At 36.8% G+C, this 13,618-nt stretch overlaps 1 protein-coding gene across 1 annotated transcript; it reads right to left on the bottom strand.

The window, feature by feature from the left end:
* Window positions 1–645: 645 nt before the first annotated feature.
* LOC131318721 (uncharacterized) lies at window positions 646–7,375 on the bottom strand. The gene is made up of 5 exons (XM_058348664.1): window positions 7,075–7,375; window positions 5,103–5,505; window positions 2,826–4,746; window positions 2,298–2,504; window positions 646–1,215 (listed from the first exon to the last, which is right to left on the bottom strand). Exons 2-5 carry the CDS (start codon window positions 5,417–5,419, stop codon window positions 919–921), a joined length of 2,742 nt encoding a protein of 913 aa, XP_058204647.1. The 5' UTR covers window positions 5,420–5,505; window positions 7,075–7,375; the 3' UTR covers window positions 646–918.
* Window positions 7,376–13,618: the final 6,243 nt, after the last annotated feature.

Here is a 13,618-nt window from a genome sequence, read left to right as displayed (position 1 = left end):
GTATCATTATTGTACAAGGATGATATTTTGTCGTTAATATATGAATACATGTAATTTGGTCCCCTCACAATAAGAATCTTGCATCTCCAACTATAGTGATTGTTATTTTTTTCATAATTGATTTGTTTGTATTACTGGTATTACTATTTAGAGAAAAAGAAATCTGATACATCCAAAATACTCTGAATAAAATAATAATAATAATAATAATAATAATAATAATAATAACCCACCAATCTTCTCTCTTCTCGCAGTTATAAATAAATAAAAATCTTCTATCCTCTTCACATTTCGATGTAGTAAGCAAGAAATAATTCTTATGTGGCCTTTTACAACTCATTTCAATTCAAGTCTAATATCATCTTGCCACTAGTAAATCACGAACCTAATTCAAACAAGGATTCAGACCCAATGGTCAAAATATCAATCGCAAAAAATGCCCCTATGAGAGAAGGATGTGTTTGGAAGGATTGTGCAAATAAGGGACATTCCAAGTTCATTCAAATGACGAAATCTCCCATGTACCAAAACCAAAAAGAAGAAAAGAAAGAAAATTAAGAAACCCAAGAAAAAACCAGCATAAGAGATACCAATAGTCCACTAATCAATGACGCCAACATTTGGAGTTGGGCACCGTTGCTTGAGGGTGAAATTTGATATGCTTATCTTTATTGCAAAAGGTCAGATTTCCAAGTAAATCAATACCGAAAAGGAAAACAACTTTCCTTGCCTCTCAGCAAAACAGAAAACCAACCCCATTATGATCACAGTTTACAAAGGTATTGTTTGTAAGCTATCAACAAACTAAAGAAACAAACTTGCTTGTACAAGTATGAAGCAGTAATTAACCTTTAATCAAACCAAACTAACCCAAGAGGATATAAAATAAAATAAAATAAAATTATCCCCCAAAAACCTTCACATACAATCTGGACTGGCAAGAAGGTCGAAAGGTTTGCCTATGGTGTCTTTGAGGATAGAGATCTGGCCTTCTTTGAGAAGTATATCTTCATCAAGCGCCTCTATCTTCTTCTTCAATCCACTGATCTCAGAATTCAACAACATGTTCCTCTCGCTGTACTGCTTCACCTCCTCCCACATCAAGTTTCTCTCCTCCGAAACCTTTGGTAGTATTCCTCTCGTGATAGTCAATTCTGTTGTGCATTCTTGGAGATCATTTTGAAGCTGATTTACTTTTTCATCCTTCTTAATCATCTATTCGAACAGAGCGAGTAAGAATTGAAACACAAGAAATTAAGCAGTTGTATCAAACATCAATTGGTTGGAATAGTTTGTACTTCGTAATCCATCATTAGGTTCAATAGCTAAGGTAAAGATAATTAGCAATAGAAAACAAAACACCACGAACGTTACAACTTATAAGTCCCTTCTGAGGAAGCCATTAAGGAAATATAGTGCAACACAAATTCAACTTCAATAGTATACACCACTAAGAACAAGAAACTAAGCAATTGTATCAAACATCAATTGGAAAAGTTAGTACTTCGTAATCCATCATTAGGTTCAATAGCTAAGGAAAAGAAAAGTAAAAGATAAGTAGCAATAGAAAACAAAACTACACGAAACATTACAACTTATAAGTCACTTTCTAAGGAAGCCATTAGGAAAGTATAGTGCAACACAAATTCAACTCCAATAGCATACACCACTAAGAAATATTTCACCCATTTGTGAAGTACTTAACCCATCATTTAAACCTACCATCGATAGCAAGCATTCTAACCTTCAACTTAGTGTCACGGTAATCAAGAATACTAAAAGCAACTCATCGTTCAACTATCTGAAAAGATTTGTAACTGAAAAAAAACTATCAGAAAAGATGAAAATAATCACCATCGATAGCCTCATGTTAATCAATGTTCCTTCTTTCAACTCCCAAGCAAATATGCACTTATCCCCTTCTATTAGATTAATCTTGATATTACAAAATCAGCCTTCAAAATGCACTAGTCTTCTAAATCAAACGAAGAGTAAAATCAAACACCATAATAAGGGTCCCTCTTCCTAAGTATGCTCAATAGTTCTCCAGGAACCATTGCAAACTCTCGAGGCTCCAGTGCTCCACTCAATGCAGTGTTTGCTACAAGTGCAAGTGCAATTACATATAAGCACACAGAAAATAAATTATAGGATATCAATCATTAACTTCTAGAAGATGAGCTAATGACATTGTCATTGGCTTACTTGAAGTTCAAAATCTTTATTACAACAGATAAAATGGCGACACTGACCATTAACTTCTAGAATATGAGATAATGACATCTTCATAGGCTTACCTGAAGTTCAAGATCTTTCATCTTATGGGTCATGCAAGAAATGTTATCCAGTGCATTTTGGACTTCAGACCTGAGCATCCCATTACCTCTAACAGCAGCTGCCAGTTCAGCTTGCAGTTGCTCCACCTCCACTTCTTTGGTGTACAGCTTTTCTCGCAATAAACTTGTTAGCAAAGTTTCTGCTTTAAGCTCTGACCTTAGAAGGTCCTGCATGTAAAAAGGGGGGGTCAAGTGTCAAACCCTCTGTACATGATCAACATGAAAGAACATTAGTACTATGAAACTGTAAAAAGCAGCGAAAGTACTTCATTATATTTTAGCATTTTTAAACTGGTCTTAAAAAAGGGGGGATACTTAGAGACCTCAGTTGAGGTTTCTGACGATTATAGTTGGGCTCCTTTAATTTAACAAAAGGAACTTTAGCATATCTAATCAGAAATAGACTACGGGGGAGAACCTTGTTTTGTCAGAAATCTGAGAGGAAATTGTAATAATTATCTCTGGAGAGAAATGTTAGCAGTAATATACCTCTGAGCTCTTATCAATTTGTCGTTCAGATTTATCCCCTGAACAATGCGAATGAGAATCCATTACAACTTGGTTGGACTTCTCATTCAGCGCACTGGAAATTGTATGTAAACTTCTGGTGAGGCTTGCAGTTCCCCTCTTGAAGCCTTGGAGTTTCACCTCGGATTCAATAATAAATTGTCCATCGAAACCATTCATCATGAACTCAATACCCTGCTTAGTTTCTGGATTTGGGTCTGCTATCACTTTGATGTATTCCAACAGCTTTGCACAAAGCTGGTTGCTCTGGTTAACCAACGACATCCCTTGATTTTGCATGCAACAGACGCAGCTCAACAGTTCTTGATCCAGCTTGAAATTCGAAAAGTCGCCACCTTTTCCGCAAACTTTTAAACGGTGCAATAGGCTTACATTCTCGCGCCGAAGAGAATCAACTTCAAGCCTATACGATTCCACCTCCTTCCTCAAAGCTTGCTCCACACCTGTCAGCCTTATTTGCTCCATTTGCAACTTCCCCGTTTGGTTATCAAAATTCTCTAAAGAACCCTTCTTCCCAATTTCCTCGCGAAGTCCTTTTCGCAACCCATCTATTGTCTTCTCTTGTTCACTACAAGTTCTCAGTAACCTAGTAATAGACCTGTGCAAATCCTTGCACTCTTTCTCCTTCTCTCCACAGTTCCTTTTGATACAATCTAGATCTTCTTCTGCCGCTCTATACTTTTCTTCTAACTTGGAAAGTTTTTTCTGTAAATTTCCATTCTCCTCACTTATTTCCTCCACCCTTGAACTCAGTTCCTTAAGTTTTGAATCTGAACCTGAAATCTTGCTTCTACTCTCCATTTCCCTTTCGCTTAATGAAGAAACGTCCCTTTGGAGAGATACATTCTGCTCCGCAAGCTCCCTTACTCGTTCACGAAGCCTATGCTCTTCTATTCGATATTTCTCGAGCTTAAATGACCAATCGCTTGATCTTCTGTCTAACTCCTTCTCTAATGCTGATTGCAGCTCATTTTTCTCCTTTTCCAGCCTCCGGGTCCGAGAATCCAATTCTGCCCTCAAAAACCTTTCTTCTTCATTGGCTGAAGCCCTCTCAGCAATTTGAGCATTCAGGACAGCTGAAACCTCATGTGCCATGCTTACCCTCTCCTCATTCAGGTTTCTAATTATTTGAATCAATTCCGGAACACTGAAGCCTCTGTCCTCAAGAAAGTCCTCTTGCTCAATCTCTTCCGAAAGTAACAAGAACCTCTCCCCCGCTTCCTTTGATTTTCTAAGTAGTTCTGCATCTATTTCCTCTTTAGGCTCCATAGGATTTGCAAATCTACAATTATCATGAGAAAGACAGTTTCGCTTCTGAAAATCTGTGATTTCTCTACATGTTTCATCTGCATTTGAACTCGGGCATCGACTCAAGGATCCCCCATAGATATCCTCGATCGTGATAGGCATCTCAGGGTCAAATTCCTTTAAACTTGTTTTTGAAAACGCATGAGATTGAGAAAGTCTTTCAATCACATGCTTCGCAAGACTCCGAGGAGATTCATGGCCAAATCCATTCTCCACACTAGACGAAAAATGAAGTTGAGTTCCCTTGGTTTCCCTAAGTGAATGAGCTCTTGATTTGTCTTTCGTACTATCAGTTGGTGAAGCAGGTGCTGTACGCTGAACTCGTGGAGGACGCTTCCCGTTGCCATTTCCATTTCCAAATTGATTCCTCTGGAAAGGATTGTTATTTGATTCATGGTTTTCATGATCTTGTTCCCCATCTATATACCGATCCACAACTTTATTTGAGACATTACTAGAGCAATATGAAGAGCTTTCTGAGGAAGAACTACGTTTATCTACCACATGTGCATTTTGAACAGCAGCCGTTTCATGGCATTTTGACCTGGACTGTCTCTCAGGAGTAAGAGCACGACTACACAAGTCACAATACAGTAAAATTAGTTTCAACAAGGAATTCCATAGGCATGTTCATATGTAATTAGGGAGTGTTTGCACTTGTTTGTGAAAGGTGAATTTATATAGAGGCATTTCAGAACCTGTGCTACTGTATTTGCCTCAACTTCTGCTTATGTTTCTTCTTTCGGGTCAGAAATAGCTTTAAAAGCTGATTCTGAGAATCATTGTTTTCTCTGCTTTTAGATTCTGATTTTCAGTACCAGCTTTTGTAAAATCGAAAGTTTGACGGACTCCCCTTAGACAAACAGGATTGGAAAATGAAATATGTTTAGCCTCCATGTTCTGGAAAAAAGTGTCAATCAAAGCCCTCACCGATATGAATGGCGATCTGCTCCCTTGCGTGGAATGTTACTGCTACTACAAGGAGACTCATTCTGATTAATGAAGAAAGAAGAATATTTCTGTCCTAGCTCTCCTTCATCTAATGCTGCTGAGGAAAATGAAAGGCTCCTTCTAAGGCGTGGACTGGTACCAGAGGTCGAGTTTTCAATTACTTGTTTTCGAGTTCTTGATGAACCCCTGGGACTTCGGAAACTATTCCTGGCTCTGTCAGTAGCTTGATCATCATTTACTCCAGTGAGAGATGGATTGTTGTTAGCACTAGATCTGAAAAAGAAGAGCTTCTTCATCTTTTTATGCGTTCAACTGGAATTGCTGGCTGAAGGTCAGAAGGAAAATTTTGCAAGACAACCACCACCAACCCTTGAGCTCTGATCTGTTGTGAGCAAAAAGAAAACAAATTTAAGATTAACAAGGATAATGATAAATTAAAACCTAGTGGATGAACTTCAGTAACAAAATTTCTCATATACTTAGTTTCTGGTAGTGATAATACATATTGTATTAAAAAAATATCAACTGTGTATGGAAGCTCTAACAAAAGCAATCTTTGGGATGATAAATTGAGAACCTAAATACAATAAAAGAGCCCACAACAAGAAGCCTAAAAGAGAACACTTAAGGGAAGAATAATGTGTAGAAAAGCCTATTTTGAGCATGTTCATGTTTCTCATATGAAAAGAATAGGAAACAATTCCCACCATTCAGTCACTTCATTCAAGGACATATCATATCACAATATTCGGTGCCAAAAATAAGAAATATGAACAAGGTCTCTCAATGTTCCAGAACAACTCATAGCATTTCGAAGGAGTAATTCGGAACCTCTTCCTCCAAAATAGATTCTTGAAGCAAAGATGAATTGTAAAGCAGCAGACCAGGAAGACGAATCAAACCTTAATAAACAAGTTCAGTAAAAATAACAAGAAATAATATAAGGGGCCAGTCAAGAATTAAACAAACAGAGCAAAAGGCTCAACACTCCCAACGGGCAACATATAAAACCTCAAAGAAGAGAGATTAAAAAACAAAACAAAATATGAACCTATACACCACTAGCACTAAATTATTGATTTCAGTGACTGAGAAGAAAGTGAAGCATTGATTTCAGTAACCTCGTTGCTGTGGCAGAAATCATGAACCCCCCAAAAAGAAGCAATCAATGTGTTTCTCTCTGACCCATAATTGCAATTAAATATATAAGATATACCCCCCTCACCGTTTTTAGCGTACCTTTTCCAATAAAACACTAGTACAGTAGTACCTAAAAGACCCTTTCACTCAAAACCCTAGATGCCTACAAAATAAACAAAACAAACGTCCTCCTCCACAAACTAGTATATTTAATTTTATAAGTAACCAAATTCAAGAATAACCAATTTGATTGCACTCTAGTAATCTCATTCTCAACAAAACAAAAGACAAATTTCCAAACCATCACATGAAGTCTCTCTCTCTCTATCTCTAATCAAAACAGTTTCTATTGTTACGAGTGGAATTCCACTCTATACCACCACTACATTAATCCCTCTCAAACTTTTAAGGAAAACCAAAAAACCAACTAAGATATACTTACGAATTTGCAGCGCCTCTCTCTTTCTAGCTTCAATCAACGAGAAACAAATGATTACACTACATACGCTCTTTCGCAACACCCAAGAAGCCAGAAGAAACATGATTTCACAGGGAATTCAAGAATTTTACAGAATTATTATCCTCTATCAATTTGCACTTCTGGCAAGATAATTACCATTTAATGAATTACCGTTTCACTTCAAAGATTTTGCCCAGAATTCAAATTATAAATAAAAAAAAATTGAACTAAAGCATCCCAAAATTCCAGGAACACGATACATTGATAGACCCTACATAGATAATTCAAATCTTTCCAAAGAAATAGATATACACACAAACGGCGCATAAACCTATGTATACAGAGACTTACTGAAGGGGTTGTAGACTTGTAGTTGAAGACGTCAGAGGGCGGCGACTGAGAAGAACCGTTGGGAGAGAGAGAGAGAGAGAGAGAGAGAGAGAGAGAGAGAGAGAGAGAGAGAGAGAGAGAGAGATGCCCCAAGCCGTTTCTTTCCTGGACTGTGTTTTTTAGGGAGGAGTATCAGAGAGGGGTAGAATCGTCCGATTAAATGAAGTTTAAAATTTTCGACCCCGCGTATAAAGTGGAGAAGGGGAGCGTACTTTTTGTTTTGAGAGAGGGACGATCCCAGGCGGTTTGGTGCACTCGGAATGGAGTGGACCTTCCTCTTCTTTCCTCAAAATTAGGTTGATGTCTATTTGAGAAATTTTGTATGGTTGATGAAATCTATCCATGAAAATATACTTGTAAAGGAAATAGACGCTACATATTCACACTACCCTACCATCCATAAGTATATCTCTTCTCTTGAAGGTGTAGTCATAAATATGTATTGGGGGTCGCAACTCGCTTGCAACCCAATTACTTTCTACAATTCACCCCGTATTTTTATTAACAACACAATTTACTCTATACAATCCCAAAAAAATCAAGAAAAGTTACCAATATGCCTTTCCCATTCTAAGACTCCCAAAACTATCTAAACAATTACACTTTAAAACTAATTTTTCTTTTGTAAACCTATCTCTCTCCCTCCCCTCAATTGATCTCACCCTCGCTCCCTCTCAGTTGATCTCTCTCCCTCCTTCCTCTCTATTCAAAAAAGACATTAATGATAGAGTTTTTTTTTTTATCCCCTAAATTGTGCACATTTTTTCTCCTTAGTCAATAAACTATCAATTTGACAATTTCATCCCCTCAACTATGATACCGTTACCTACTTAGTCCAATAGATAACGAAAATTAGGAATTCAGACGGAAAATGTCATGTAAGACCTTATTTGGATCCTGTAGAGCAAATACTTGATTATAAGAGTCTTAGAGATAAAAATAATAAGGGGAAAAAACTGAAATAGTCCCTATAGTTAAGTATTTGTGTCAATTTGGTTCCTGTAGTTGTAATTGGTTCGATTTACACTCTGTACTTTTCATTTTGTTTCAATTTGGTCCAATTACTAACTTCCGTTAGTTCGCCGTTAGTCCTTTAAACAACAAAATCATATGGCCCCTTTTTTTGGGGTTAAAATAGACTTGTTCGGCTAAATAAGCCAATTGGCTTATTTTTTTATCCTTATTGAATTTTTTTTCGTATTTGTAGTTTTTCGTCAATTTTTTTGGGGTTATTGTATCGTCATGACGAGAGAAATCTAAAAAGTAAAAAATTATAATCGAAATCCAATTTTTTTTAATAAAGACGAAAAAATTGGCTTATTGGCTTATTTTTGTCTTTATTCAAAAAAAATTAGGTTTCGATTGTAATTTTTTACTTTTAGATTCCTCTTATTATGACGATACAATAATTTCCAAAAAAAATGACGAAAAACTAACAAATACCAAATTTTTTGAATAAAGACAAAAAAATAAGGCAGTTGGCTTATTTAGCTGAATAGGGTTACTCATTCCCCTCTTACCCCAATATACCTCTGAATCAAAACACAGCTCATTCTTCCATTCTCCATTGATAATGAGGCACTTGGGAAGAAATTTGGTTATAATTTTCTACAAAAAGTTGTCATCGAATTCAGCATTTTCATGATCAGCCATGAGGCATCATAACCACTGATATTGTCTACATGTTCAACTTGTGGACAAATACTGAGATGCCTTATTTTCTGCATAGTACTGAAAATGCATATAGAACCATGTCCAAAAGTTACAACATGATATAGATCCAAAAGTCAGAACATGATAAATAACCATGTCCAAAAGTCAGAATATTATATAAACTCAGTTCCAAATTTATCATGTCATAGCCTAATACATAAACATAACAAACCACTCAACTAGGTTATAATAAACCTAACTTAACAGCCCAAGTGGTTACAAAAAATAGTGCCATGTCATTCCATTCATTTTCCTACGCTTGGCCCATGCACTGATTCCTGACTAGAAACGTTGAAAAATAAACCAAAGCCAATTTTTCCGTCTTTATTCAAAAAAAATTGAATTTCGATAATAATTTTTTACTTTTTAGATTCTTCTTGTCATGACGATGTAATAACTCCCAAAAAATTGACGAAAAACTAACAAATATGGAAAAAAAATTTGAATAAGGACAAAAAATAAGGAAGTTGGCTTATTTAGCCGAACGGGTCTGTTTTAACCCCAAAAAAGGAGGCCGTATGATTTTGCTATTTAAAGGACTAACAGAAGTTAGTAATTGGACCAAATTGAAACAAAATGGAAAATACAGAATGTAAATCAAGCCAATTATAACTACAGGGACCAAATTGACACAAACACTTAACTACAAGGACTATTATAGTTTTTCTCCCAAATAATAATTATGATTCTTAAGGATAAAATGATCAGAAAAATAAGATCTTCGCACTGATTGAAACGGATTGAAAATTGGAAAACTTAATTTTCTAACCATTTTTTTTAATTTATAAACTATAATGACATGGGCCAGCTGACTTGCTAACTATTCACCTAACCACGTGATTCAAAAGGTTAACATCAAGTTAATAGTAGCTGGTGGACATTTGTCTTATATTCTTCATAATTTTCCTTTACATTGCCGATGTGGGACATTACAATCTTCCCCACTTTTGGCCCTGTAATGTTGTAGAGACCCGTAAATTTCTTATATATAATTTTAATGTTTTATAAATGATAAATGATGGTATAATGTGGAAATTACATTTTTGGGTTAATGTGCAAGAATTTGGAAAGCTTTGGGTGTTAGTGCAACAAGTGGAGTGCATATATGTGTGTATACCTATGTGTAGTAGAGAAAAATCTCACTCTTTTCTCCTCTCTCACTCTCGTCTCTCTCTCCCTCCGACGTCTCTCTCTTCCTCTCTCACTCAAAATTCCACCCAATCACTCAAGAATCCATACAAAACAACCTTCAATCTTTCATTTCTGCGCGTATTGGAGCTCGTACCTCTTTGGATTGAGCTCAGTGAGGCGTATTTTGCTCTGTGTGGACTTTGGAGGCTAGGACTCGGTCTCTCTCTCTTGGAAATTGTTCTTTGACCTCAAGATAGAGATTCTACCTCTCAATATATGTAAAAGAAGTGTTTTCTTACCTTGAATCATGCCTATGGTTGTTATAATTGTTGTTGTTGAATCCTTGAAATTCTGCAGAAAATCTACTCGAACTGAGCTGGTATCGATACCACTTTGCATGGATATCGATACTCTTGTGTATAGAATGTTTCTCAGGCCTTTGGTATCGATACCATTTTGCATAGGTATCGATACCAATTGCTTATGGACAATTTTGTTGCATTTTTTCATACTCTATCGTTTTGATCTCTAATCACTTCTAACTTGTTCTAAACATCACCGAATCACCCGTAGCATGATTATTTGTACTCATTGAGTTTGTGGAGTACCTTTGCATCTTTAGCCCTTGTTCGGTAGAATTTGACGTTGATTACCACATGAACCACGGTTGAATTGAAGTGATACATTACGAGAGTATGAGATTATTGGACACTTATTGACACAACGAGAACATTCAGGATTCATCGACGAGTGGGTGTCTGGCAAAGGGTATCAGGATCCCTTAATTGGCCCGGCAGGAGCAAAAACTCGTATTGATTTCATTCAAGACCTACCGATGGGTATGGTGTCTGGCAGAGGGTATCGGTATCTCTTAATTGGTCTGACAGGAGTTTTAACTTATGACACTTGCAACGAAAAGACATTGGATACATGGAAGATGGAAATGATTCTAGTTTGAGTTGTATGGTAATCGTTAAGTTGTGGATTTGAGATTATTGAGCGAAGATTGTTGATTATCCTATGGTCCTTGTTCTTGTTCTTGTATTGAGATTGTCCTAGCATTTCATTTGTATATAATGTTAGTGTAAAATTTCCTACTGGGCTAGTGTAGCTCAACTCTTTCCTATTTTCAGGTGCTAACCCAGGACAATAGCTTGCATGCTTGGAGTTCTTGTGGTGTGGAAAATACTTTTGAAAGCTAATTGAAGGAGTTACTTAGTCATATTTGTAAATCTCTTTTCGAAGATGTATTTGTAACTTCATTTATACTCCAATTCTTTTGACTATATATGGAATATTATAACCCTTAACTCTCTTTTGATACTTAGTAGTACTTATGTTTATTTGAGCCTTGGAGCCAATGATGTAATCTTTTGGAAATTATTAGACGTGAAGGGTATAATTATGGGAATGGAAATGTTAAACTCTTTTGGGGTATTATACAGATTATTGTGAGGATTTCATTATGGAAATCATTTATATTTATGTTAAAAATCGAGGGCGTGACAAACGTCTTCTGTAACGATCCTGACCCATCCCTGTAAATCTTACCGTAACAAAGCGCCGGTGAAACCATCACCAAGGCCATATCCAATATACGACTTCTCATAATCATAAAATCAGAAGGGATAAGAGTGTGCAACGAACAGAAGTATATCCTGTGCAATCTAGTAAAATGACAACTTATACCTACAAAGGGCCAAGATCCCTAAATACACTTTGGAGCTGTGGTTAATAATAAGGTTTAGCAAGTTTAGCAAGCCACTTGCAAGTTACATAGTTCAAACACGTAACTCAAAAGCACAACTCATATCTTCAAAATATCCCACATCGATTGTTGTAGTATGTCTATTGGATGTCTAAGTAACGGCAAATTAGCTTTATGTCTATTGGTCGTCATTCCTCAACAACCACAAATGCATAAGTGTTTCCCACACTTTTCCTACACAAAATACCCCTTAAGAACACTTGATATAACTTGTCCACCCCAAGTTACAGACAATGCTCGCACCATTCACTAAAGATGATACTCTTTGATCTACACCATTCTCTAAGGGCACCCAACTTCAAAACAAATTAACCCAACTGTTGCGCCTCTAAACTGAAGTAGTACATGTTGGGAAAATTTCGGCAGTAACGTAAAATTCAGAGAACAGTTTCATTAATAATGTAACAATTACATATTCGAAACAAAATACAAATATAGAACAGATTGAAACAGTTGAGATACAAATTGAATTTCATTAATAATGTAACAATTACATATTCGAAACAAAATACAAATATAGAACAGATTGAAACAGTTGAGATACAAATTGAATTTCTAGAATATCGAACCGAGTCCTGTGATACCACAGTCTCCTTAAGAAAGATTCGCCGCCTATCGTCGGTGTTGTAGGTTGCTTCGGCGACTTTTCTCCCAGGGTTGGCTCGGCTAAACCGCAAGCCGTCAGAACACCACCGTTGACCGCCTAGGTGAACTGACTACCGCATGTCTCTCTCTCTCAAAGAACGAATATACGAACTTGTTAGGATTGCTGTGAATTTTCTGATGATTCCTCCAAAACGTGAGCCTCCTTTAAATAGAGTGGAGAAGGTAGGAGAGGTGAATGCAGCCATCAATTGCTGAAATGAATTCAGCCATTATGCTCCCATCAAATGATGTTGGAGGTTACAAGAATAATACACCATCATGGCCATCATGGGAAGGGGTTACGGAAGTTATAAAATCAACACATCAATACGTTTATTGATTATGATGTGTCCAGATACAACGAACCCGAGACATGCACGGTTGCCTCGGGAGACCCTCCGATAGCCCCGATTTCATTTATCCGAAATTCCGTAAATTTCCAACGGTACATACCTCTTCTACACCAACCAACACCTATCAATTGCACTGGCTCTCCACAACCCACTTGCGATGGTCAGTAAGGCATGCATTTGCCATCGCCCTCCATCCAAAACCTCTTGCAGTCGGAGTTGTACAATTTCACACGGTAAGCGTCCCCAAAGGTGTTAATCCTATGTTGAGTTGTAGATCATAACGTAATTGTTCATAACGAAAATTTGTTGCACTTAAGGTGTTCGATGAATTGCTTCTCTGGGCATTGAGTATAATCCTACCATGTTTCACAAATAACGTGTTTTCCTTTTCTGCCTATCTAATGGTAAATCACGTTCAAGATCTAACTTCGAAGAGAGACCAATTAAAGACAAAGAGGAGCCAACAGTAGATGTTATGGGTGGTGAAATCAAGGTTGTGTTCTCTTGATTGCTATGAAATAAGAGATAGACCTGGCTTTGGGCCAATGCTTATGTATCGTAGAATACAACAATCAACTGTCTTTGAATCACCCACCCGTCATATCCCAAAAGCATTGTTCTTCACATATGTGACATTTGTGGATGTGTGTATCGTTTATTTCCCCACATGTATCCATACACAAAAAGTTGTTTGGATATCTAGGCGTCTGAGTTAATTTAGGTTTGGGTTTTTGGAGGGATTTCTGAATTAGTCTCTTTTTTTCTTTTTCTTTTCTATAAGCATTTTGCAAATCCTAGATGTAAATAGCCTTGCATTGATTGTTTTGAATTTGTAGCACAAGTTTATTGCCCATGGAAAAATATCTCGTGGTCCAACCAATATAACCATACATTG

Source organism: Rhododendron vialii, chromosome 3a, assembly GCF_030253575.1.
Source record: "Rhododendron vialii isolate Sample 1 chromosome 3a, ASM3025357v1".
In the NCBI taxonomy this organism is placed as follows: Eukaryota; Viridiplantae; Streptophyta; class Magnoliopsida; order Ericales; family Ericaceae; genus Rhododendron; species Rhododendron vialii.
The sequence above is the reverse complement of the archived record's forward strand: the minus strand, read 5'-3'. Positions and strand labels throughout refer to the sequence as shown.